General features: G+C 43.7%; 1 protein-coding gene across 3 annotated transcripts in view; it reads right to left on the bottom strand.

The window, feature by feature from the left end:
• Window positions 1-260: 260 nt before the first annotated feature.
• Window positions 261-24,890, bottom strand: part of LOC119720042 — a 43,915-nt gene continuing 19,285 nt past the window's right edge. For all 3 annotated transcript variants that reach the window (XM_038189550.1, XM_038189549.1, XM_038189552.1), the window contains exon 3: window positions 261-24,890. In XM_038189550.1, the coding sequence (XP_038045478.1) occupies window positions 4,012-24,890 (20,879 nt within the window). In that variant the 3' untranslated portion in view covers window positions 261-4,011.

The raw sequence follows: 24,890 nt of genomic DNA, 5'->3' as shown, positions 1-24,890 counted from the left end.
TGCTAACCCCTCGAATAGTTCATTTCTGAAAATTACAGCAAAAGCCAATGATGTACATTCCCTTTAAAACATAACTAAAATTGGCAAAATGTGGGGGGGGATATGCCAATAACCGGAAATTCAATACTTCAATGTGCACATGATGCGACAGTGAGCTATTAAAGCTCAGTATTATTTGAAAATTGTTAGCAATCACCAAAGAATGGACCTTGATACTGATTGTTGGCAAATAACTTAGCTATCGACATCAAACGACAGAATTATTTCTCATATTACGTTGCTATTGTTTTAATTCCCTGCATTAATTAATACCAAATACATAGTTAATAAATGAATATAGCCGGCAATACACTGACTTAAATATGCATGTTTTATGGGATAATTAAAATTAATGTTGCATATACTTCAGGTAACAAAGTTGTCTTAAACTAAAAGTGAGAAAGGATTAAGCTGTATTTGTTAGCCCTTCACTGAAAACTAGGAAACATATTATTTAAAAATCCAGGTACATGAATTTAAAAACAAAGTCTATAGTTGGGGGTTGGATTTAAAAACAAAATATAAAAAATCTACGCTTTCTTCCGCAAGAGCAATTTCCTTTGCCAGCAGACTAGTAATGCAGACTAAATTATAAAATTTGTGGGTAACACCATGTGGAATAATATTTCTTGTTGGAAGAAGTGTGGTTCTGAAAAGAACCGGTTCTTTTCAGAACCACACTTCTTCCAAGAAGAGATATCTTTCCAAATGGTGTTACTACACGCACAATTTTTTAATTTATCTCATCCGCCATGCAAAGCTTCAAGTCGTATATAATGCAGACTAGTAATGTTATATTAAAAACAAAAATGTGCACATTGCTATAGATGTCACTGTATACGTGTACTTCGTTTGGAACCCCGTAACAATAACGTGATGTTTATAGATAACACTTTTATACCAAAGTATCCAACCGCTTTACAATTATTACCCCTGTTCATCACGCCATATATGGGGAGAGACTATGTATTATATTGACCTTTATAGACATGCCTTTCACACTATCTAAAATCTCTGTGTTCTGGGTCCAACACAGATTTTGGGAACCCTTTGTACATGTACATGAGTAAGAATCCAAAACATGGCTTGTGCACAGGTCAGGCTTTGTACTCGAGTAAAATCCAACCCTGGTCAAGACCATGGTTGGGAGGCTCTACGTTGATATAAAACAAAATCTAAACCCTTGTACAGTCGAACCGTGATAAGAAGACCACTGTTAATACAACCAAATTATAATACAATACACTGCTTATAACAAGCAAAGATTTTAGGTCCCAAGTCTTTGTTTTGCTTTGTTTTCCATTACTGAATAATACAAGGTACCTGTTACAACAAGGTAATTTATAAAGTCCCAAGAACCTTGTTATAAAGGTGTTCGACTGTACATCTGGTGTAAAGGTGAATGGTATGCGACGTATGCAGCGCAGGTGGCCCCCCGCTTATGGTGGGCCCCCTCTTATGGTGGGCCCATGTTAATTTCAACATGGGAAGGCAAGACAAGTGTGAAAAAGGCTTTATGATTCGGCACCGCCATCGGAATTGGCTGCGGTCACATGATCTCTCTGTATCGACCATGTCACCTTGGCACAAATAGTCATCTCAATTACCCCAGCAACTTTCTCATGCTGTTTTTGTCCTATTGTACAGTGAGTATCAATACTGAAAAACCACCGATACTTCAATTGATATAGATGCAGTAAGTTTGTTTAAAGGTGGTATCACGTGACCACAACGCATATTTGTGAACAAATGTGACATGGTCTATACAATTAGTGACAACTTGTAACCCATCCCATGTGACATCACTTCTACCCACTCTTATAAACACCACTATTGTGCATACTTATAAACAAATTCTATTAAAAAAAAAACATATCTCCTGAATACTTATTTGTTCCCCTTACTACCTTGATTACATCATTTCATTTATATGATCACTCTAATCATTTTCAAAATAAAGTAATAGTTCATTGCTTATATATTTAACCAGATCTTAGAAAATGAGTGTATGTGTTTGGGATACCTTCAAAAGGCATTCAAAGAATATTAACAGGTTTCATTGTGGAATAAAAGACTGACTTTCCTTAGCTTTCCCTTTTTCATGTCTTGTTTCAAAGTTGTGCTCAAACAAGTAAGATTTTCAACTTGTGTTACATACAAGAACTGGTCACATAAATACATACCCCAATACAACTCAATAAATACACCTATACATATAATTGATAACAAATCTGTAACTTACTTACTTTACACCAAAAGAAATCCGCCCAATTTGTGTTTGAGATGCTATAGAAGTATACATGTGCATTGAATATAAAGGAGAGATTAATACAGAAAGATGCAATGTTTAGTCAGAGTGTTAACAATACATGAGGCAGCTGCAGATAATTATTGGAAGAATTTATGTACAAACAGACGTAATAATCTAAGCAGAGATTCAGTGTTGTTACACATACAAAAAACATTAACAAAGACAAAGCATTACCTAAATGTGACATCAAATACATGCTGAGTGAATCTGTCATTAGTTGTCCCTAACAACATTAATTACAGAGTAAAATCAAGATTGTTCCCTAAAAATATTAAGATTCAAGCACCTTTCTCATACTTTGCACAAGTTACTAAGCGAGTAAATAATAAAAAACCTTGCATACATTATGAAGAGATATAAAAGTAAAAACTAACTGCAAAGCAATACTTCAAAAATATATATTTTTTAGGCCTATAGTTTTTTGTCAAATGCACCATAACCTTCAAAAGTTTATGTTTCCTCAGTTCAGTATATAAATGATTACTTATTGTTTGAAATATACGAATCTGAAAATTACAAGTTGGGCTGTGTTTTCTCCAAAAAATAATACAAGATCAACCTAGTAACTTTCCCATAAACAAAATTTTACAGTTGAATCACAGACATATGAATTACTTTAATTTGCTTTATATCCTGCGCCACTTCAACAGATAATGCTACATATTTCATTCGCATGTATACTTAATTACAATCACACTTTAAATGTCCACTATATTCGGTTCTGGCTAGTGCTTTTACCTGCATTATAATATTTTTTACAGAAATCGGAGTAATAATTTCACATTCTATGGCCCCACTGGTTGTGTACATTGTACACTACCATAGTTTGTAAGTGGAGTTTTGTGAATCTGGCATGCAAGCTGGAATAGCCCTATTTTTGTTTTTAATTGAAATCGCTTCCAAATGACATGTACAATGCATAGATATTTACATTTGTTACCTTAAAACTGTATTTGAAAAAGTTAACTACACAGTCATGCTTATAGCCACTTTACTTCAATGATATCTCTATAAAAAAAACTTGCACCAATTTTTGTATGCCTATTATAGAAATATCTATACTTAAATACAACGTTACAATATAGCTGGCTATGTATGTTGACGATTTCCCTGTGAATTACTTTTGTGATATAAATCTACAGTTTTTGTAACAAAGTCTGTAAAAGTATATGTACTTTGTGATTTAGTTACTCATTACACATATGGAGTACAAATATATATACAGCAAAACCACTCAACCTTATTATATAAAGTAATTTCTAATTTACAAAAGGGGCACTTACATTACACATTTGCAGTGATTCAATAAACTTTTTAAGCCAGTTCTTGAGATGGCAATACTACCTAAACAGAAATCATTTACCATTTTAAACACAATTCTAAACAAAAACAGTTTGGTAGTTTGTTAAGGTTTTTTAGTTTACTAAGTACAACTTTCAAATCATGTTAAAAATATATACAAGGGCACAATGATCCTCAACTTTTTTTCAGGTGCATAAAGATTGATTATCAATCGCATTGCCAATGGCTCTATTATTTTGCTGTTATAAAAAAACTACAGTGCAACGCATTTTTGGAGGCAACTGCCTATTTGAAACTAGCAGCAATAAACTACATGCTGCTTGGAGTATTAAATACTCAAATCAGTTCTTTTTGTCCATCTAAAAGTGCCCAACATCAAAGAGCTCTTCTTGCCATGAGGCCAAGTCAGGGTCTGAGTGTGAAAGCCTGCTGTACTTGGACTGCTGGGTGTGGCTGATTTCTTGCTTCTTCACCAGCTTGGCATACCTGATCTCTGCCGAGAGAGCTGGCATGGATCCAGCATCCACCATCAGCTGTTCCGGAGCAGGGTGTCTTCTGCTGCTCCCCAGCTTGGTGTAGGGATATGCAGTTGAGTAAGATGGCGGCGATGTGACAGTGGCATTGCTGGTGGTGGATCTGTAGAGATCTGGCTCTGATCTTGAAAGCCGATTGCTGTACCTGTCTCGTTGCCAATTGCCATCGTCCATGTTAATTCTGTAGCCAGTGAGACGAGGGGGCCCATCGGGGAGGACGACTTCAGACATACTCAACTCTTCCCTGACTCGCTGACGGTCGATTTTAATGACTGAGTGCCTCTTGCGAGGTGGCTCACCAGGCATCCAGGATGCATCTTGTGGGGACCTACTTGGCTTGGAAGGTGCAAAAAAGGGCAGGTCAAATGAGTAGACATCGCAGTCCCCATACACAGTGACATCGTCGTCATCAGAGCTGACATCAGAGTTGGTAGATGAGGTTGTGAAGTCGGTGGGACCTCCTCGCCAGAAGTTTGGATTCTCGTGCAGGAATGGATCAGTGAAATCCATCACAGCACTGAATGATTCAGTGTCAGTGTCTGAATCAGTTGTGTCTACTTCAGACTCAGGATCCTGGGATGTGGATGTTGATAGGTCACTTCTCGGGGACCACTTTGGCGGTTGGCTCAGTTCACGATGCTTCTCGATCATCTCCGACAGTCTGCTCATTGGCAGTACAGATTCATCATCACTTGGGATCCCATCTGACAGAAGATCAGAGAGACGGGTTACCATACCTCGTGGTATTGGTAGCAATTCAACAGGATGACCATCCTCAGAGGACAGGAAAACTGGTGACATCCTACCAGGTGTATGTGATGGGGATTGTGATGGAGATAAAGAATGGACAATGCGGGCACCAGGTCTTGGTGATCCCTTCTTGTCATATGGAACATTCAGCCTGTATGCTGAGGTCTCCCGCTTGAACCAATCACCTTCCTCAGTTGGTGTTGGGAAATCTTCATCATCCATTATAATATTTGGAATGCTTTCTGTTGGTGTATGCTCAAGATTCATGAAGTGTTGACGACCTCTATGAGGGCTTTGTGGAATGTGGCTAAATTTTGAGTGGCTGGAGTATTCAAACCTGGAGGACTGATGAGCATATTCCGGTGGGCTGAATGGTGAACCATTTGGTAGGTCTGGTGTCTGAGGTTCATCATCCCTGTTTACAAAGTAGCCAACCAAAGTAGCCTGGTCATCTGTCACAATCACCTTGGAAAGTCGGAGGTCACGACGAATCTTCTCCAGCTCTGACATTTCTGGTAAACTGTCAGATTCAGTGTCTGACAAGATTGGAGATGTGATTGGGGGTGTGGATTCTACAGGTTTCCCTTGCTCTAGAATGCTTGTGTGAGAAAAGAGTGATGTGGAAGGATCTGAAACACGAGTCGTTGGTGTTGATGTCCTGAACGCACTGGTGTAGGTTGTACCAGCTGCAGTTGTTTGGAGCAGAATCATCCCACACCTTGGTGGCATGGATTGTAGGACATCTCTCGTGAATCGACTACTTGACTCGTACGATGACTCATAGGAGCTCCTGTATGAGGTCCTTGACACAGTTGGTCTGATTGCGTCCAGGTCTGTTGACTTCATGGGGACATAGTCCAACCTTGCAACCAGTGGTTCTAAAGGACTCTTGGCTTGATGAGTGGAGCCTGGTCTATCATTGAAGCTGTATGAGAATTTGGAACTTGTGGGTTCTGCTGAAGTATTGGGCGAGGTGAACATTGGTAGTGTTTGCTCTGCTGGTGGAACCTTCTCTCCTGTTATTATTTCTGTAATGTAAGCACGCTCATTAGGTGCATCTCTCGTTTGGACTGTGTAAAATGGTGCATGGACTGGATCTTGCCTTTGAGGGCTGATTATATCAAATGTGAGGAATGACAATGGAGAATTGGCCTGCTCTCTAACCACTGGTTTGGCCTGGAGTCTCCTGTCTGTCACGTCCATGCTTCGCTCGTATTGTACTGAACTGTCTTGCTGCTTGACAGGGATCTTCTGAGTGGTTTCATACGGTTCAATGAGTTCCACCTGAGTTGAATAATCACCTGTCTCTTGAGGTTGAGTAGAAGTGCTCTTATCAAAAGTCACAGGCTTGACTTGCATTGTAGTGTCTCTGTGGAATACAGGTTCAGACTGGCAGGTTGCATCCATCTGATCGGTGACAGTTTGTGTATTCTCAGATCTTATGAGGGGATTTTCTGTCTGTACATATGTTTGATGTATCTTCGTGACTTCCATCGATGTACCTTGCTCATCAGTGTCTGGTTGTACCTGGCACAGAAATCCAACTGTCTGAGGATCATGAGAGAACTGGACAGACACATCTGACTGGCTTGGTTTGGCTTCGTACTGATCGCACTTGTCCATCTTCTGCACCACAACTTGAATTCCAGACTCACGACTTGGCTTTTCACTTGGTGTTGTCCCACGATGGGTCATGCTTGGCTGGGCTTGCACTGGGGCATCTGAAGTTCGAACATTGTCTGGCGTAGTTCCACACTCAACTGTGTACACCTTGGTCTGTGTGATGCCATCAACCGGTTTGCTTGGTTTATCATACTGTGACGATCTATCTTTAGTAACTGTGCTTACTTGAGTAGGAGCATCATGTAGGTTTTTCATGACTGGGGAGGTTCCACGGTCCAGCATTAGTGGCTTGACTGGTTCTGCCTTATACTCAGAAGGCTGGTACATCACAGGTGCCTCGGTCCTTACCTCATGGATTGTTTCCTTGATGTACTCTTGTTCCAGCTCTCTGCGAATTATTGGCTCTAAATCACTTCGTACCCGAGGCTCAATTTCTCTTCTGATCTTAAACTCCAAGTCATCTCTTGTACGTTCTTCAAATTCGAGCCTTATTCGAGATTCAAACTCAATCTTTAATTCTTCTTTGATCTCAATCAGGATTTCTTCCTTGTATTCTTCAATGAACTCCTCCCGGAGCTCTTCACGAACTGTGATCTCAAGCTCTGTCCTCAGTTCATCGCGTACCTCCATCTCAACCCTTGAATTTACCTCATGTTGGACTTCATGCAGAAGTTCCTCTCGTACCTCTTCCCATATCTCCTGTCGCACCTCCTCCCGTATCTCCTCTCGTATTTCACGTATCACTTCCATCCTGATTTCGTTTCGGATTTCTTGACGGACTTCTGTATCATCAATTGGACTGAAAGGCTGCAACCGTGTTGGGGATGCTGAAACCTGCTGGACCAAAACTGGCTTTATTGGAGATTCTGCGATGGGGCTTGTGTCCTGAAGAATCTTTTCAGGTGCCATGTTGATGGGGGAGCTTGCCCGATCAAGACATGCAGCTTTGGAATCAATAGATTGAGTTGAGATGTCAAGATGCTGGGCACGATACTGTACCATAAAGTCCATAGTTTTGATGCTCTGCTCGTACTGTGTAGTCTCATGGCGCTGGGTAGGAATGACATGGATGGATACATCCCTGTTTTGAGGCTTGGTTGATGTACCCTTTTCAAGAGACTGTGGGCTCATCTGAACAACTTTATCAGCAGAGCTCACCCTGTCATACTGAGTGGGAATGTAATGTTGGTCAGCCTTTGTTTGCACTGCCATCTGGTTCTTTCGTACTTCTTCTCGTACCTCCTCCCGTATCTCCTCTCGTATTTCATGTATCACTTCCATCCTGATTTCATTTCGGATTTCTTGACGGAGCTCTGTATCATCAACTCGACTGAAATGTTGCAACCGTGTTGGAGATGCGGAAACCTGCTGGACCATCACTGGCTGGATTGCAGATTCTGTGATGGGGCTGATGTCCTGAAGAATCTTTTCAGGTGTCATGTTAATTGGGGAGCTGGCCCGATCTAGACATGTAGCTTTGAATTCAATAGACTGCGTTGAGATGTCAAGATGCTGGGCACGATACTGTACCATGAAGTCCATAGTTTTGATGCTCTGCTCGTATTGTGTAGACTCATGGCGCTGGGTAGGAATGACGTAGATTGATACATCCCTGTTCTCAGGCTTGGTTGATGTCCCCTTCTCCAGGGACTGTGGGCTCATCTGAACAACTGCATCAGCAGAGCTCACCCTGTCATACTGAGTTGGGATGTGACGTTGGTCGACCTTTGTTTGCACTGCCATTTGGTTCTTTCGGATGGCCAGTGGCGAGGTCGTTTTAGCAACTGCATCTGGCTTTGCCTGAGTCTGCATGTCTGAAGTTGGTGTTGATTGTTTCAGAGTTGATGTCCCTTGTTCCAATGTTTCAGGTTTGGCTTGAGTGGAAGTAGGTGTGCTGTCTACCTTGCAAGTCATGCCAGCATCTGTCATCAGTGGTTCAACTTGAGCAGAGATATCCTGGCCAAGTGTGTAATGCTGTGTTGCTGCATCACTGGTTGGAACCTCTTCAATGTCAAAGTCAACTTGTGCAGAGACATCTTGACTGAACACTGGGGCAGTGTAGCTGGATTCACTGGCTGTAATTGGGCTAGCTTGGACATTGGTGTCTGTGTGGCCAATGTCTTTATCAAACTGGCTCTGAGCTTCCTTTGTTGGAGGAAACAGGGGTGATGTGCTCCTTTCCTTGGTTCGCAGGGGACCAGTCTGAACAGCAGACTCAATGTAATATTTGGGTGCAGCCAGCTGTTGGTCAGTCTCATCTTTTGCAATAGGTTCCTCCAATTCGAAGGTGCTCTGATTTGATGTGAAAAGTCTGTCAATGATGTCTATACTTTCAGTCATTTCAGTATCATACAGGCGGCTGGAGAAATCACCAGCGTAGTCCCATATAGGTGAGGAATTTTCCTGGCGTGGTACAAATTGAGATAATTCCTTGATCCTTTCAATGGGATGCTCAACATGGACTGGCATTTGTTCATCTCGGTCGAGGTACTCACAGAGTCGGTCTGAGTAGTCGTGCATGAAGTCACTGTCAGCCTGTGGTTTGAAGGGTTGATGTGGAGCTGATCTGATGAGATCTTCGATGGAGCTGTCCATGTCCTCTGGTAGAGTGTCTGTCTGGGAAGAAGCATTGTCAACCTCTTTCCTCTTGAAGATAGGAGAGTTTGCTTGCTCTCTGATGACCGGCTTGACTTGGACAGAGTTGTCCTCAACAAACATTCTTTCATACTGAGAGGTGTTGTGCACAAGAGTAGTTTGGTCACACTGGGAGCCCTCACTCTTCTTTGGGAAGAATGTTTGGGTTTCAAATGCTCGCACATCAGGTTTGGTCGCTGTAGATTGGTCGTGAGAATCAGGTTTGATAGCAGCATGAGTCAGCTCCGACTTGGTGTTTGGTTTAGACTGTATACCGACATCCGATTTGAACAGGATTGTCTGTGTTGAAGATTGGGATGTTACATACTGAGCTAATGTTCCTTTGTCAGTAGTTTGCGTGACAATCCGTGGAGAGGATGGCCTTTTGTCTGATGGTGCAATGTACTGAACAGACACTTCAGTTTTCTTCAGTGGCATTGTGGATGTTCCTTCCTCCACAGTCAGAGGATGAGCTTGTGTAAACACATCCACTGGCTTAAACATCCTCTCATGCTGTACTGCTGTTTCATGAGTTATAACCGAGCTGTTTCCAATATCAACTTGAACCTCAGCCTGGGAGTGCTTAGTGATGTCAGTAGTTGTTCCTTGCTCAATGGTCAGAGGTTGTGACTGGTTCGCGAAATCGATTCCAGTTGATACAGTTTCTGTTGTTGAATCCTCAGTGGTTGGATTATACTGCATTTCGGCATCTTGATACTGCACTGTTGGTAAAGGTGCAATGTGCTGTTCTTCTGTGACTACCTGTGCACTAATCAAGTCTTCCTCAACAGACTCCATCTTGTAAGACTCCTCACTGAAAAAGGACATTACAGCCTGAACCTCAGCTGTTGAGGTTTCTTGGAAGTTTGTCTGCAGTCCTATGTTAGAGGCGTCTGTTCGAGTCTGAGATGAGACATCACTGTAATCAGGACCAACTGGGGATGATGCTCGCTCACTGACATCGATGCTGGTCTGCACAGTCTGTATATCAACTGAAGGTTGATGTTGAATGGACTTGTCTGTTGTCATGACTTCAGGGAATGGAACAGGAGCGTGCTGTAGCTCTGTGACATCAGGACGAATGATTTCATCAACTTCTGGAGCAAAACTAGCCTGGTTGCCTTTGTCTTTTGTGAAAACTTCTGTCAACACTCCCGCCTCGGTTGATATCGGCTTAACTTGTGAGATTTTGTCTCTCATATCCTTTTCCTCACCATGCTGAATGGAGACATCAGTTGTTTCTGGTTTCATGCCATCCATGTCGACTTGGGTTGGCCTATCGACATGCCTTGATTGAACCGTCTCTGATGTATCATCTACCATCACTGGCTTGATCTGAAGACCCTTGTCAGCCAAATCAGGGAGATCATCATGTTGGACACATGCATCATAACATTTTGTCTCTGCCTGAGTGGTGATGTTTCTTACGTACTTAGGTGTAGTCAGGGTAGCTCTGGATTCTGTATCTGGTTTAATTCCAACTTGGACCATGGCCTGCCTCATATTGACAGGTTCAGTGTTGCTGTGAGAGCTGGTTGTCGCAACGATGCTTGTCAGAGTAGCCTGGTCGGTGTTTAGCGGCCTGAACTGCATTGCCATGTCAATCATTTGTGGTTTTTCTTCATGGATGACAACAGTCTGGATGCCCGATGTCATCAGGCTAACCTCTCTTTCTGTTTTGGCTTGTACCCCTGCATCTCTCTTCTCTGTTGTTGCTTGTGAGTTCTCCTGTCTTACATTAACTGTGGTGTAGGTACTCTTTTCTTGCTGATCAATGAAGGTCTGGCTGACAGCATGTTCAAGATAGATCTCATGCTGAGCAGTAGCATCAAGCAACACTGGTCCGGGATCAACGGCAGACATACCTTGATCACTTGTCTTTGGCTCAACTTGTGTGCCAGTATCTATAAGAATTGGACCCAAATCAAGGAATGGTGTTTGTTGTTCAGGCACATGACTTATTCTGATGACTTCCTCCATCGGTTCTTCAGCAAATTCTGTCTGTACCTCAATACTGGTGAAGATTATTTCCTCAGTAGCTGTTGATTGGTCATCCTGAATAGGCTGTACCTGGACTGGTATGTCATCGACATCTGGTTTGACTTGTGTCCGTGCATGAACAAAATGCTTGGGAGTCTTAGCTTGCACTCCAGAATCTTTCTTCTCTGTTGTTGCTTGCGAGCTTTCCTGTCGGACATCAATGCTGGTGTATGTACTTTTTTCCTGCTGATAGGTAAAGGTCTGGCTGAAAGCATTTTCTGAATAAATCTCGTGCTGGGCAGCGGTGTCAAGTAGCATCGGTCCACGTTCAAGTTCAATGGGAGACATACCATGGTCAGTTGTCTTTGGTTTAACTTGTACGCCAGAATCCATGAGAATCGGACCCAAGTCAAGGAAGGGTGTTTGTTGCAGAGGAACCTGACTAACTCTGATGACTTCCTTCATCGGTTCTTCAGCAAACTCTGTCTGCACCTCAGTACTGGTGAAGATTTGTTCCTCTGTAGCTGTTGAACGGTCATCCTGAAGAGGCTGCACTTGGACTGGTACCTCATCCACCTCCGGTTTGACTTGAGTGTGTGCATGAACAGAATGTTTGTAAGTAAGCGTTTCTTCCTTCGGGTATGCAGATGATTCAAGATGACTGATGAAGTGTTTCTTTTGTGGTGTCATTGAAAATTCACTCAGGACCGTTGGTTTCACTTCTCCCTTGACCACTCTCGTTGAAAAGATGTTGAATTGAGTGTTTTCACTCTCATGTTGCATTGACCTTTCATTAGTCTTTACATCAGCCTGGATAGAGGCATCCTTTAGCTCTGGTTTGTACTCAGGAAGTTTCAGAGGTGCATGTACTGGTTGCAGGTGTACTGGAGAGATGTGTTCATCCACAACACGAACTGGAATGGCATCTGTCTGCACTGCCATACTTACAGACTTCAATGGTTCTGTTACTGTGCCCTCGCTCCATGTACTCGTCCTTAGTGTCTGGGTCACCCCAACTTGCTTTTTTGTTAAAGGTGCGTTAGTGCCACTCTCCACAACATGTAGACCCTCTGTTTGAGCTCCTGCATTGGACCTCTTGTCAGTTGTCTGTGTGAAAGCTTCAAGGAATTCTGGAGATGGAGTGATGAATTGGATTTCTTCATCAACCTGATCTGTTTGTGTTTCTTCATGCTGATGCTGAGTCTCCTCAGTCTGAGAGTATCCTGTGAAGACCACGGCAGCATGCTGCATTGATCTGTCAACAATCTCTGGCTTGGTTTCCAAGAAAGTCTGGAGGCAAATATCTTGTGAAATCACCTGATAAGTGGCAGTACCCATGCTAACAGTAACCGTTGCTTCTGTCTGAGTTTTCTTCTGTGCTGCATTTGGTTCATACTGTGTATCTTTCGTCCGATGGGCTGGAGAGACAGTCTGTGATTCAGCTACAGCATAACTGATTCCTGGTGAAGAGGGTCTGTCTGTTGTGAAGACTCTAGTTGTTTGTGAATCTTCGTCAGTTACTTCAGTACTTGCCTGCACTCCGGTATCTATGACTTCTGCTTCTGGAGCAGAGAAAGTCATTTGTGCTTCAACAGGTTGGAGGTTGGCGACATGAATAATCTCAGGTTCAATTACTGGCATCTCATCAGTTTGTGTAGTTGAAGTCTCCACCTGGCTTTCCAGTGCGTGTGTCCCTTGTTCCTTGGTCAGAGTTCCTGGAGTTTGAGTGTTAATGTCTTCGTTGGTCAAATATGGCACTGGTTCAAACTGGAATCCCTTTGTTGCTGTTTTGGTGGGGAAAGTTTGAGAGGAGATTGGTCTAACCATGGGAGTTGTTGTTACAGTACTAGCATAAGAAATCTGCTTTGGCATCGTCTGTACTGTTTTGTCGACCTGTGGCTGAGGAGAGGTTTGCGAAGTTGTATCATTTACCTCCTTTCTGGTCTCAACCTGGATATCAGCATCAATCATGTCAATTGGACATGTCTGACTGTCCTCATCCATCAATTCAATCTCAGAATCCAAATCAGAAAGAATGACAACTGGATCTGTTTGAACATCTGTGTCAATTCCACTGTCGAGCCATGATTCATCATCATCATCAGGTCTAGCAGATTTGATGATGACAGGATCTGTTTGAATTTCGACTGTGTTGGTCTCCTTGAATGACTTCATCTCTAGTCTTACTTCCTTCTTCTCTATTGGTTTCAGAATGGCTGCAATATCCTCTTTTATTATTGTATCCGTTTGAGATGTGGCATCATCAAGAACAGGTCTGACCTGAATAGGAGCATCAGCCCATAAGATTTCTCTCTGCGTCCATCTGGTAACCATTTCAGCAGCTGATGTCTGGGTTGCTCTTTTGTCGTACTGCTGTAATGTAGGAGTTGTTGCCTTGTCCATGTTCTGTGGGTTAGCCTGCATTGTTTTTGATGAAAGTGAAATTGACTTGGTATTTGTATAACTGTGCTGATATTCTTTCTGATCTGTGAGTGACCCAGCATCATTGACGTCTGGGGAAAATTGTGTAGGTTTGTCCTTGCCATATAGCGAAGCATACTGAATCGCTGCATCATGTACTTTGACTATAAAGGTCTCCATTTCTTTGTCAATGACATCAGGCTTCACTTGTACACCAAACTCCTTCAGCTCTGCTTCATACTGGGTAATGGCATGCTTAACCTCCAGGAGAATGGGTGATGTGCTCCTTTGGACAGTTTCTAGGAAGGTTTGGACTCCAGAGTCCTCTGTATCAATAGGGAAACTCATGGGAGACTCAACAGGATTGAGTTGTTCAGGAATGATGAATTCCTGCACCATGGGCTTTCCATCAAGTTTCTGCTTCAGAGTTGCCAGCATTTCTTCCAGGTCCTCTATTGTCAGTTCTGTCTGGCAGTCAGATTCTTGCATCTCAATGTCAACGAATGAGGCTTGATCACGTTTGTCTGTGTGTGTCTGAGTTTCAAAATTTCTCAGTTCTATGATGTGCTGTGTTCCAGCTTCGATCAATTCCTGAACAACCAGATCAAAGGAGGTTGAGGCATCATAGGACTCTGGGGCTGCCTGTGATGATACATGCATAGAGGCAGTGTCATGCTGGGAAGCTTGATCAGTGATGTCTGGTTTCTCCGTCAGTGTCATTCCCTCTCTGACATCAGGTGAGGTCTGCATCATTTGAGACAACATTTCGGGTTCATTTTGTTCAGCAACCGGAGCATACTCTCTCTGCGTCCCTCTGGTAATCGTTTCAGCAGCTGATGTCTGGGTTGCTCTTTTGTCGTACTGCTGTAATGTAGGAGTTGTTGCCTTGTCCATGTTCTGTGGGTTAGCCTGCATTGTTTTTGATGAAAGTGAAATTGACTTGGTATTTGTATAACTGTGCTGATATTCTTTCTGATCTGTGAGTGACTCAGCATCATTGACGTCTGGGGAAAATTGTGTAGGTTTGTCCTTGCCATATAGCGAAGCATACTGAATCGCTGCATCATGTACTTTGACTATAAAGGTCTCTATTTCTTTGTCAATGACATCAGGCTTCACTTGTACACCAAACTCCTTCAGTTCTGCTTCATACTGGGTAATGGCATGCTTAACCTCCAGGAGAATGGGTGATGTGCTCCTTTGGACAGTTTCTAGGAAGGTTTGGATTCCAGAGTCCTCTGTATCAATAGGGAAACTCATGGGAGACTCAACAGGATTGAGTTGTTCAGGAATGATGAATTCCTGCACCATGGGCTTTTCATCAAGTTTCTGCTTCAGAGTTGCCAGCATTTCTTCCAGGTCCTCTATTGTCAGTTCTGTCTGGCAGTCAGATTCTTGCATCTCAATGTCAACGAATGAGGCTTGATCACGTTTGTCTGTGTGTGTCTGAGTTTCAAAATTTCTCAGTTCTATGATGTGCTGTGTTCCAGCTTCGATCAATTCCTGAACAACCAGATCAAAGGAGGTTGAGGCATCATAGGACTCTGGGGCTGCCTGTGATGATATATGCATAGAGGCAGTGTCATGCTGGGAAGCTTGATCAGTGATGTCTGGTTTCTCCGTCAGTGTCATTCCCTCTCTGACATCAGGTGAGGTCTGCATCATTTGAGACAACATTTCGGGTTCATTTTGTACAGCAACCGGAGCATACTGCTTCACAGGTGTCATGGTGTTGGTATCCTGCATCCGAGGACCGACTTGAGCATAGGTGTGTAGTAGCTTAGGTAGCTTTATTGAGGTACTTTGGTCTGTTGATACTACATTATCAGTTTGAGATTCAGCAACCTGTGTCTCGGGAAGCAGTGCAGGTGGAGCAAAGAGGACTGGTTCAATCTTCATGGGTGCAATGAGAGGTTCTGGTTCAGACATCGCATCCGTCTGTGAGCTGTTATCCTCACCTTGATGGGCTTCTGTTTGACTTGATGAAGGTTGCACCTTAATGATGTGTGTGGTTGTTTCTTGGTTTCGGTTTTGTACAACAGCACTTACGTGTTGATGCATTGTGGGTATTTCTGCCTGTGTGGATGCACTGTAGAAATACATGGGCTCATACTGCACAGTAGAATCCTTAAGCACAGGAACAAAGTCTATGATGGTTACCGGGTTCGTTTGGACCTCCATATCAGTGACCTCAACCATCTCCTCTGTCTGGAAGCCTGTTGCTGTCTGTTCAGGTCCAGTGGACTGCGACATCATAGTAGCAGTGGAAACTGACGCCTGCAAGTTCTTATGCTGTGTCTTGATTGGTCCACGTGGCTGTATGCCCACCAAGTCGCCCATATGCTCAACAGACTTGTAGCTCTTCTCTTTCAATGGGACATAGCTGCTGCTTGTGACCAGATATTGCTGAGTTTGAACCCCTGAATTTTTCAAGCGTTTCTTCTCCTCTTGATCAGTCTGAGAAGACATGGTTGAGTGTTTAACAGTTGCCTGTGCAGAAACAGTTGCCTGGTGAATTGACATCTGAGATGGAACTTCACGTGTTTCTGGTTGAACAAGGCTGCCTTGCTCTGCTGTTTCAGGATAAGTTTCTATAGCAATGTTTGATGTTTTGGGTTCAACTTGGACATCCGCATCTTGTGTTTCTACAGGCAACTCTGGCATGCTTTCAACCACAGTTGCTACCTGAGACGCAATCATTTCTTCAACTGGTTCTTCATCTGTCATGCTCCAGTGGTCATTAACCATGGGCTCCATCATCTGGCCAAATGCCCTAGTGGAAGGTTGGGCTTGTGTTGGTATAGAAGTCAACTGAATCTTCACCATGGTAGTGCCTTGCGAGACTAACTGTGGCCTTTGCATTGTCATCTGTTGACTTACAGAAGTCATTCTAGGAACATTCTGCACATAAGCCTGGGTGTACTTCTTAACAAACGTTGAAGTTGTTTTTTCCCGGCTCTCTGGTCTGGTGAGGATAGCTCTATCAGTTGTGACTGGTTCAGCTTGTGTTTCTGCATCAACAAGCTCCACTGGTGGGAAATCGGGCATGAATTCAACAACTGGGGCTTGTTCAACAGTTACCAATTCTTCTAGTGGAATTGGTTCCTCCTTTTCTTCTGTTTGCATGCTGTTATCTTGGGTGATAGTTATCTGGTACTGAGTAGAAGAAGCTTTCACATTAACTTTATCAGGAGACACTCCAGTTGTTTTGAAGGATGCCTTCTCAGTGGAAGATCCTGTAGTGCGTGTTGGGACTGTTGTCTGGGACGAGGCAGCCATCCTAAAGCGTTCAGGCTCATACTGGACAACTGATTCCTTCAGCTGCGGGCCAAATGTCGATGTAAACTTGCTTTCAAGCTGTAACTTTGCTGTTTGAACATCTGATGATTTCATGACTTTATGTGTCTCTGGGTCAGTAAGGATTGCTCTATCAGTTGTAACCAACTCGGCTTGTGTTTCTGCATCAGCCAGCTCCACTGCAGGGTATTCAGGCATGAATTCAACAACTGGGGCTTGTTCAACAGTTACCAATTCTTCTAGTGGAATTGGTTCCTCCTTTTCTTCTGTTTGCATGCTGTTGTCTTGGGTAATAGTCATCTGGTACTGAGTAGAAGAAGCTTTCACATTAACTTTATCAGGAGACACTCCAGTTGTTTTGAAGGATGCCTTCTCAGTGGAAGATCCTGTAGTGCGTGTTGGGACTGTTGTCTGGGACGAGGCAGCCATCCTAAAGCGTTCAGGCTCATACTGGACAACTGATTCCTTCAGCTGCGGGCCAAATGTCGATGTAAACTTGCTTTCAAGCTGTAACTTTGCTGTTTGAACATCTGATGATTTCATGACTTTATGTGTCTCTGGGTCAGTAAGGATTGCTCTATCAGTTGTAACCAACTCGGCTTGTGTTTCTGCATCAGCCAGCTCCACTGCAGGGTATTCAGGCATGAATTCAACAACTGGGGCTTGTTCAACAGTTACCAATTCTTCTAGTGGAATTGGTTCCTCCTTTTCTTCTGTTTGCATGCTGTTGTCTTGGGTAATAGTCATCTGGTACTGAGTAGAAGAAGCTTTCACATTAACTTTATCAGGAGACACTCCAGTTGTTTTGAAGGATGCCTTCTCAGTGGAAGATCCTGTAGTGCGTGTTGGGACTGTTGTCTGGGACGAGGCAGCCATCCTAAAGCGTTCAGGCTCATACTGGACAACTGATTCCTTCAGCTGCGGGCCAAATGTTGATGTAAACTTGCTTTCAAGCTGTAACTTTGCTGTTTGAACATCTGATGATTTCATGACTTTATGTGTCTCTGGGTCAGTAAGGATTGCTCTATCAGTTGTAACCAACTCGGCTTGTGTTTCTGCATCAGCCAGCTCCACTGCAGGGTATTCAGGCATGAATTCAACAACTGGGGCTTGTTCAACAGTTACCAATTCTTCTAGTGGAATTGGTTCCTCCTTTTCTTCTGTTTGCATGCTGTTGTCTTGGGTGATAGTCATCTGGTACTGAGTAGAAGAAGCTTTTACATTAACTTTATCAGGAGACACTCCAGTTGTTTTGAAGGATGCCTTCTCAGTGGAAGATCCTGTAGTGCGTGTTGGGACTGTTGTCTGGGACGAGGCAGCCATCCTAAAGCGTTCAGGCTCATACTGGACAACTGATTCCTTCAGCTGCGGGCCAAATGTCGATGTAAACTTGCTTTCAAGCTGTAACTTTGCTGTTTGAACATCTGATGATTTCATGACTTTATGTATCTCTGGGTCAGTAAGGATTGCTCTATCAGTTGTAACCAACTCTGCTTGTGTTTCTGCATCAGCCAGCTCCACTGCAGGGTATTCAGGCATGAATTCAACAACTGGGGCTTGTTCAACAGTTACCAATTCTTCTAGTGGAATTGGTTCCTCCTTTTCTTCTGTTTGCATACTGTTGTCTTGGGTGATAGTCATCTGGTACTGAGTAGAAGAAGCTTTCACATTAACTTTATCAGGAGACACTCCAGTTGTTTTGAAGGATGCCTTCTCAGTGGAAGATCCTGTAGTACGTGTTGGGACTGTTGTCTGGGACGAGGCAGCCATCCTAAAGCGTTCAGGCTCATACTGGACAACTGATTCCTTCAGCTGCGGGCCAAATGTTGATGTAAACTTGCTTTTAAGCTGTAACTTTACTGTTTGAACATCTGATGATTTCATGACTATATGTGTCTCTGGGTCAGTAAGGATTGCTCTATCAGTTGTAACCAATTCGGCTTGTGTTTCTGCATCAGCCAGCTCCACTGCAGGGTATTCAGGCATGAATTCGACAACTGGGGCTCGCTCAACAGTGATGAATTCTTCAATTGAAATTGGTTCTTCTTGGTCTTCTGTCTGCATGCTGTTGTCCTGCAAGACAGCAATCTGGTATTGAGTAGATGAAGCTTTCACATCAACTTTAACAGGAGACACTCCAGTTGTCTTGAAGGATGCTTTCTCTGTTGAAGACCCGGTAGTGCGTGTTGGAACTGTTGTCTGAGATGAGACAGCTGTCCTGAAACGTTCAGGCTCATACTGGACTACTGACTCCCTTAGCTGGGGCCCAGTTGTTGACATAGCTTTTGACTCAAGTTTCACTTGAATAGTTTGAACAACAGATGTTTTAATGCCGACTTCATGTTGGGAACCAACATCGCTCATTATCGGTAACACTTCCCTTTCAGTTTGAGTGTCTGTATTCGTCAGTTCTACCTCCGGGAATATAGGAGCAGACTCCAGTGTCTCAATCTTTTCCAAGGACACTATTTCTTCAATGATTTCTAGTTCTTCCTGCTCTTCAGTTTGCATACTGCTGTCTTCAGTAACACTTTTTTGATATTGAGTTGATGATGTCGTCACATCCCTCTTTTCTGGGGAAATGCCAGTCGATTTAAGCACAATCTTTTCTGGGGAGAACCCTGTGCTACATGTATTAACAGATGTTTGATTGGAGGCAGACGACTTAAATTGTTCTGGTTCGTACTGGGTAAATGATGCCCTGAATTGGGTGACGTCAGTAGATAGGCCAATTGTTTCCCTCTTGACAGGTATCGTTTGGGCAGTAGTGTCAACCACATGAACATCCATTTGAGTGCTGCTGCTTGTAAGTTCAGGTTCAGCTTCCACATCAGTCTGAGTGGACATTTCATCATTGTCATGATCATACTGAGTAGCAGTCTGCGTTTGAGATATCTCTATTGAGGAGAACATGTCATTCGTGCTTGGCAAAATCACCTGGGTTGTTTTGTCCAGAAGTTCTGCTTTCAGGATGGGAATGGGAGCCTCAACTGGTTTTTCTATTTGTGGAATGATAAGCTCAATTACTTCTTTCTCTGGTGCCTCATGTGTCATACTCCACTGCTCTATGACATCTGGTCTTGATGTCTGTCCATGGGTGCTAGTTGCTGGTGAAGCCTGAACTGGCATGGATTTCATCTCAGTCTTGTCTGTCAAGGTACTTTGTGTCTTCAAGTTTGAGACCGGTTGCATTTGGACAGACACATCCTTAGATGGAGGTTTGACATAAGCCTTTGGAAGCAGATTGGCCATGTTACTTCTTTCCACGGAACCTCGTATGACTGTTGTCATACCACGGTCTATAGTCTGTGGCTTAACTTGGGTAGCATGCACAATGTGATCTACTGTAAACGCCAAGGTACCTGTTGTTGTGACATCAGGATCTGCCTGGACGCTGCCATCTTTGATGTTTCGTAATTGAACATGCTGCACTACTGCATCAGCAGTCTTGATGCCATCTGGTGACGTTCCTCGCTGTGTGGTCTCTCCTTGTATAGTTTGTGTATCTGCATCAGATGTCTCTACATCCCAATTCATCAGTGCCACAGACTCTTCAGGAGCTTTTATCACTTCTTGGATAATTGCTGGTTCTACTGTAATTTCACAGTCTGCCTGAGTGCCAACATCCAGCTGAAGTTTGATCTCCATCAATGTACCATCGTCAATCACTTGAGGCTCTGCACTAACACCAATTTCATTGCTGTCAATGCTGTACTGAATGCCAATGTCAATACCATCAGGTTTAGATTCAGAATACTCTGTTGCTTTGTCTACTGTGCGAGGGCGTACTTGTACCGGAACAGTCTTTTGCACAACTTCCATAGTCTCTGTGGAAGAGTCTGTGCTGTTCTGAGAAACCTGTAATGCAAAGCTGTGTCCATCCATTTTCTTCTCTGTGTATTTGTCAGTTGTTTGAGGCACATATTGGTTGGAAAATTCTGCTGTTTGTGACATGGTTTGCATGGCAAAATCTGTCACTTCAGCAGGGGTAGGTAGGGTCGGCATTGAGTACTGCTCGCTTTGTACAACTGCTTTAATAATTGCTGGCTCTGTCTCAATTTCCATGGAAACTTGTACAGAAACTTCCTGCTTTGTGGCAATGTCAGGTTGTGTAGATATCTCATTTGTTAGAAGCTCTTTTCCTGTGGTAGCGTCTGCTTGAAGTGTTCGTGCCTGGACGTGTTGGCTTAATGTCGAGATATTCATCTGTGAGCTGTTGTCCACATAGCTTACCACTGGAGTCTCTGTTCCCACCTCAGCCATGTTGGCATTAACCTGAATAGACTTGTCTCCCTGTTGAATTACAAGAGGTTTGAGCTGTGTGAAGGCATCAGTCGATTTTGGAGTGTCCATGCTTGTGAATGACACATTAATGTTTGGTACAGCTTGAATGGAAGAGTCAAGAGTGTCAGCCATTTCTTCAATTGGTGCATCATCCGCCTGAGAAGATACATCAGAGTATTTCTTCTTGTCCGTAGCAGCCACCCTGGATTTTACTTCAGGTTTAACTTGGACTGCGAGGTCAAGCAGTTCTTTTACGATGCTAATTTCTGTTGACTTTTCAGTCGAATGAACTTGCAAATTATCAGTTCCCACATCCTTCATTTCAATCACTATAGACGAATGACCATCAGTGACATCTGGCTGTACCTGAGCACCGAATACTTCTTGAGTTGGCTTTGGACTGGCAACCTGGACAAAGTTGTCCACATACTTTCTTAGCTCAGTAGCTGAAGCTCTGCTGGTCTTCTCAGGAACAACCTGAACAGCAAAGTCGATCTTCTCTACATCTGGTTCTTTGAATGTTACGGGTGCATGAACTGGCTGCATGATTGTTGGTGTGATGATAGGAATCTCTGGAGTTGACTGCATTTCAACCTGTATGCTCAAGTCAGAAGTAGACACAAGATCTGTAATAACCTCAAGATCTTCAGTTGAAGGACGAGTTTGGATACCCACTTCTTGCAACAATGACTTCTGAGGCATTGTAGCTGTTGATGTTTTCGATGGTGAAGCTTGAGTCTCTTGCATGGAGAACTCTGGCTTGAAAAGCTGGAAGAAATCGGAAGATTTGGTGACCTCAGTCACAGTAGATTTTATTGCCGTCATGGGTTTCACTTGTACTTGCTCACTTATCCCTGGTCTAAGTAGATCACATGATGTGCTTCGCTCAGTAACATTTGGCTGGATGTTAGCTTCTGTGGACATTGAGGATCTCTGAACAGACACACTCTGGGAAGCTTTAGAACTAGTTGCTGGCTGAGAAGCTTGTGTCATAACATCAGCTGTTGTAGGCTTTATCTGTGGTGTCATTTCCACCACTTGTTGGGTCTGTTGGACAATTTCCGGTTCCACAGCAACTGGCTTGATCTTTTTCATTGAAAGTCTCCGCTCTACATTTTCTTCCATCTCACTCATCAGTGTCAACCAGGGCTTCGCTGGTTGAGTAAAAGTGTCATGAAGCACTGGTTTCTTCACCTTTTGTTGCTTTGGCCCTTTAAGCTTGAAGATTCCTAAGCGTGTAGGTTCCTTAGTCACATCTTTAGGTCTTTCAGCAAGTTGAGATTCAAGCTCTCTGATCGTGACTCGATACTCATTTTCAACTGAACTGCGAACATCTTGAATAAGATCTCCCCATGGTCTTTCGGGAAGTGTTCCTTGGTCTCCAGTTTGAGGTGCATCAATTTGTGTGTACATACTCACTGTCTGCACTTTGGGCACCTCAGGGGCACTGAGCTTGAAATAGGCCATGGTCTTCCCAGAGTCAGGTTCATCTCTGCCACTCAACTGGTCTTCCAGCTCCCGAATGGTTCGCCTGTATTCGTTTTCAAGAATTTTCCTGACGTCTGTGAGGATATTCTTCCAGGGTCTTTCTGGGGCAGTTTCTTGCTCAGAAGTGCGTGGTGCTGCTTGTGTCTTCTCATCCATCATTTTTGTTTTTTCAGGCTCTGGTTGCACATGCACATCTGGTCCTTTCAGTTTAAAGACCGCAACAGTTGGAACTGTCTCGACAATGGGCTGATCTTTGGGTAAGGATGTCAGTCTTGTTTCAAGCTCAGTGATGGTACGTCTGTACTCGTTCTCCAAAATTCTGCGTACATTGTGCAGGACATCAGACCATGGTCGTGCTGGTTCGGTCACCTGATCAGCCATGACAGGTTTTGGTTCGATCAAATCACACTGAGTGATGTTATCCCATTTCTCAGGTGCAGGTTTGGTCTTCGGACCTTTAAGTTTGATAACACTCACTGTAGGAGCTTGTGTTTCTGGGACTTGTTGCACAGCCTCTTTTGGCTGGAATCGACGCATCTGTTTTTTATACTCCTCAATTGCCTCATCTTCAATTTCTTCTTTGAGTTCCCGCCATGGTAGATCTGGTTGAACCCCTCTGCTTGTTACTGTTGGCTTTTCAGCCTCTGGTTCCTTCTGCAGTTTAATCACACTGACAGATCGGACTGGTTGTGGACCATCTTGAGATACAACAGCCGGGCGATCTAACTGACTCAAGGTTCTCTTGAACTCCCTGACAGCCTCTTCCTCTATTTCTTCTTTGATTTCTGCAAATGTCAGGGTGGATCCGGTACTTTTCTCATAAGTGTTGGGTCCAGATATCTGAGTTACCGAATCTCGAACCAGCTTTTCTTGACCTGGTTCTTTCTTCAGCTTGATTACACTGACAGAACGGACTGGCTCATGGAAGTCCTGTGGTTCAGCTGATCGGTCAAGTTGTTTCAAGGTTTTCTTGAATTTCTGGACAGCCTCTTCTTCCACTTCTTCAACTAGTTCTTTGAAGCTCCATGCAGGCCCTGTGCTCTTCTCATATGTGTCTGGACCAGAAACCTGGGTGAAACTGTCCCTGATGATCTTTTCTGGGGCTGTTTTCAACTGGATTACTCCAAGTTTCTGGACTGACTTGGTAGCCTGGAATTCTTCCTTTGGAGCAGGGGCTGACATTCGCTTATACCGTTCTTCGATCTGGTCTTCAACCTCATGGATCAGATGTGACCAGCCAAAGGTTGGCATTGTTGCTTCATCTCTCATTTCAGCACTGCTCTGAGTTGATTGATCCATCAAACTATATGGAACCTGAGGCTGTACTTGTACTTCCTCACGCTTCAGTTTGATGACACTGATGGTACGGGGTAGAGCATCGGTCTCATCGGTTGGTTGATCATGCTGCTTCTTGCTCATCTTGCGCAAGATTTCACTCTCCACCATGCTATGCATCTCCCGCAGCAACTGCGCCCAGGTATTAATGGGTTGGGTTCCTCTGTCTACGACTGACACCGGGAACCTTGAAGTAGGCTCCCTTCTGGACTCTTGCTGCAACAATTTGATGACACCAATGGTTGGCATGTCAGAAACAGGAGTTACTCTGGAAGATGTCTGCCTATTTGTTTCTTCGGATTCATCAAAGCGCTCATCCACTCTTGAACTTGTCATCGGTCTCACATCATGAGTTGTTGATTTGGGGCGCACCAACCTTACAACTCCAATAGTTGGTATGTCACCCATGTCTTGATCTAATCGATGTAGAGACCTCTGGGATGAACCCCTCTCATTGACACTTTCTTGAAGTATCTGCTGAGCCAACCGAACAATGGGAACTTCATGCTGTGTCCACTTGTCATTCCTTGGTCCATGAAATCTGTCTCCGGGCACTGACTCTTCCCCACTTGTAACCTCACTATCCACACCAGAGGTGTCAGAAGCACTGTCTGGACGAACAAGCCGAATGACTCCAATCGTTGGTACTTCTTCAAAGGGACGCTGGTCATCCTCTGTCATGGGGGCACGTTCACTTCTGGCTGGGGCTGATCTTGCACGGCGAGGTCTTGGGGACATACGTTCATTTGACCGGCTTGTGGAGCGGTAGCTGACATCTTCAAGAGAGGCCGAGGTAAGATCCTCCTCACTGAATGTCATGGTTGAATAATCAGTCTGATCCTCTCTTATTCTTACATGCTTGGATGACTTGGGATGCATCAGTCGGATCACAC

This window comes from Patiria miniata, unplaced genomic scaffold (genome assembly GCF_015706575.1).
Source record: "Patiria miniata isolate m_02_andy unplaced genomic scaffold, ASM1570657v1 HiC_scaffold_9, whole genome shotgun sequence".
In the NCBI taxonomy this organism is placed as follows: Eukaryota; Metazoa; Echinodermata; class Asteroidea; order Valvatida; family Asterinidae; genus Patiria; species Patiria miniata.
This window is presented reverse-complemented; position numbering and strand designations above follow the sequence as displayed.